At 47.5% G+C, this 427-nt stretch overlaps 1 protein-coding gene across 1 annotated transcript; it reads right to left on the reverse strand.

Moving 5' to 3' along the window:
* Positions 1-111: 111 nt before the first annotated feature.
* T265_16320 (hypothetical protein) lies at positions 112-399 on the reverse strand (the record flags this gene model as incomplete). The annotated part of the gene is made up of 1 exon (XM_009179925.1): positions 112-399. A coding segment is annotated over one exon (288 nt), but the record flags the coding sequence as incomplete, so codon positions are not given.
* Positions 400-427: the final 28 nt, after the last annotated feature.

The raw sequence follows: 427 nt of genomic DNA on the forward strand, positions 1-427 counted from the left end.
TGAAAGAATGATTTTTTCTGCTCTGTAAATCGTGGTAGTTCTGTACGTCAAAGCTCTCAAGATACGGTGTAAATAACCAAAACGCTCTGGTAAACAAAAGTCCAAACAAACCTGGGAGTCCCCAACCCACAACAGGACCAGCTTGCATTCGTGAAGTCCAAACTTGTCCGCGTAGTCAGTAAACATTTCACTGAGACTGAGCAATGGACCATGAGAGAGCTTGAATATTGCCTCCTGCAACTCTCCATCGGTCACCGGGCGTAGGGGTGATCGTGTGCGCCTGGGAGAATACGCAGCACTACGGCGAGAGTCAAGCAACTGGCTCAATTCGACACACAACTGGTGTTGCAGTTGGCCCAATTCCAAGCGAGATTCCAGATCATGCAAGTAGTCCACATCCTGTTGAGCAACTGCATGTCAAAAAAAA

The sequence above is a fragment of the Opisthorchis viverrini genome (genome assembly GCF_000715545.1).
Source record: "Opisthorchis viverrini unplaced genomic scaffold scaffold25443, whole genome shotgun sequence".
Taxonomy (NCBI): Eukaryota; Metazoa; Platyhelminthes; class Trematoda; order Opisthorchiida; family Opisthorchiidae; genus Opisthorchis; species Opisthorchis viverrini.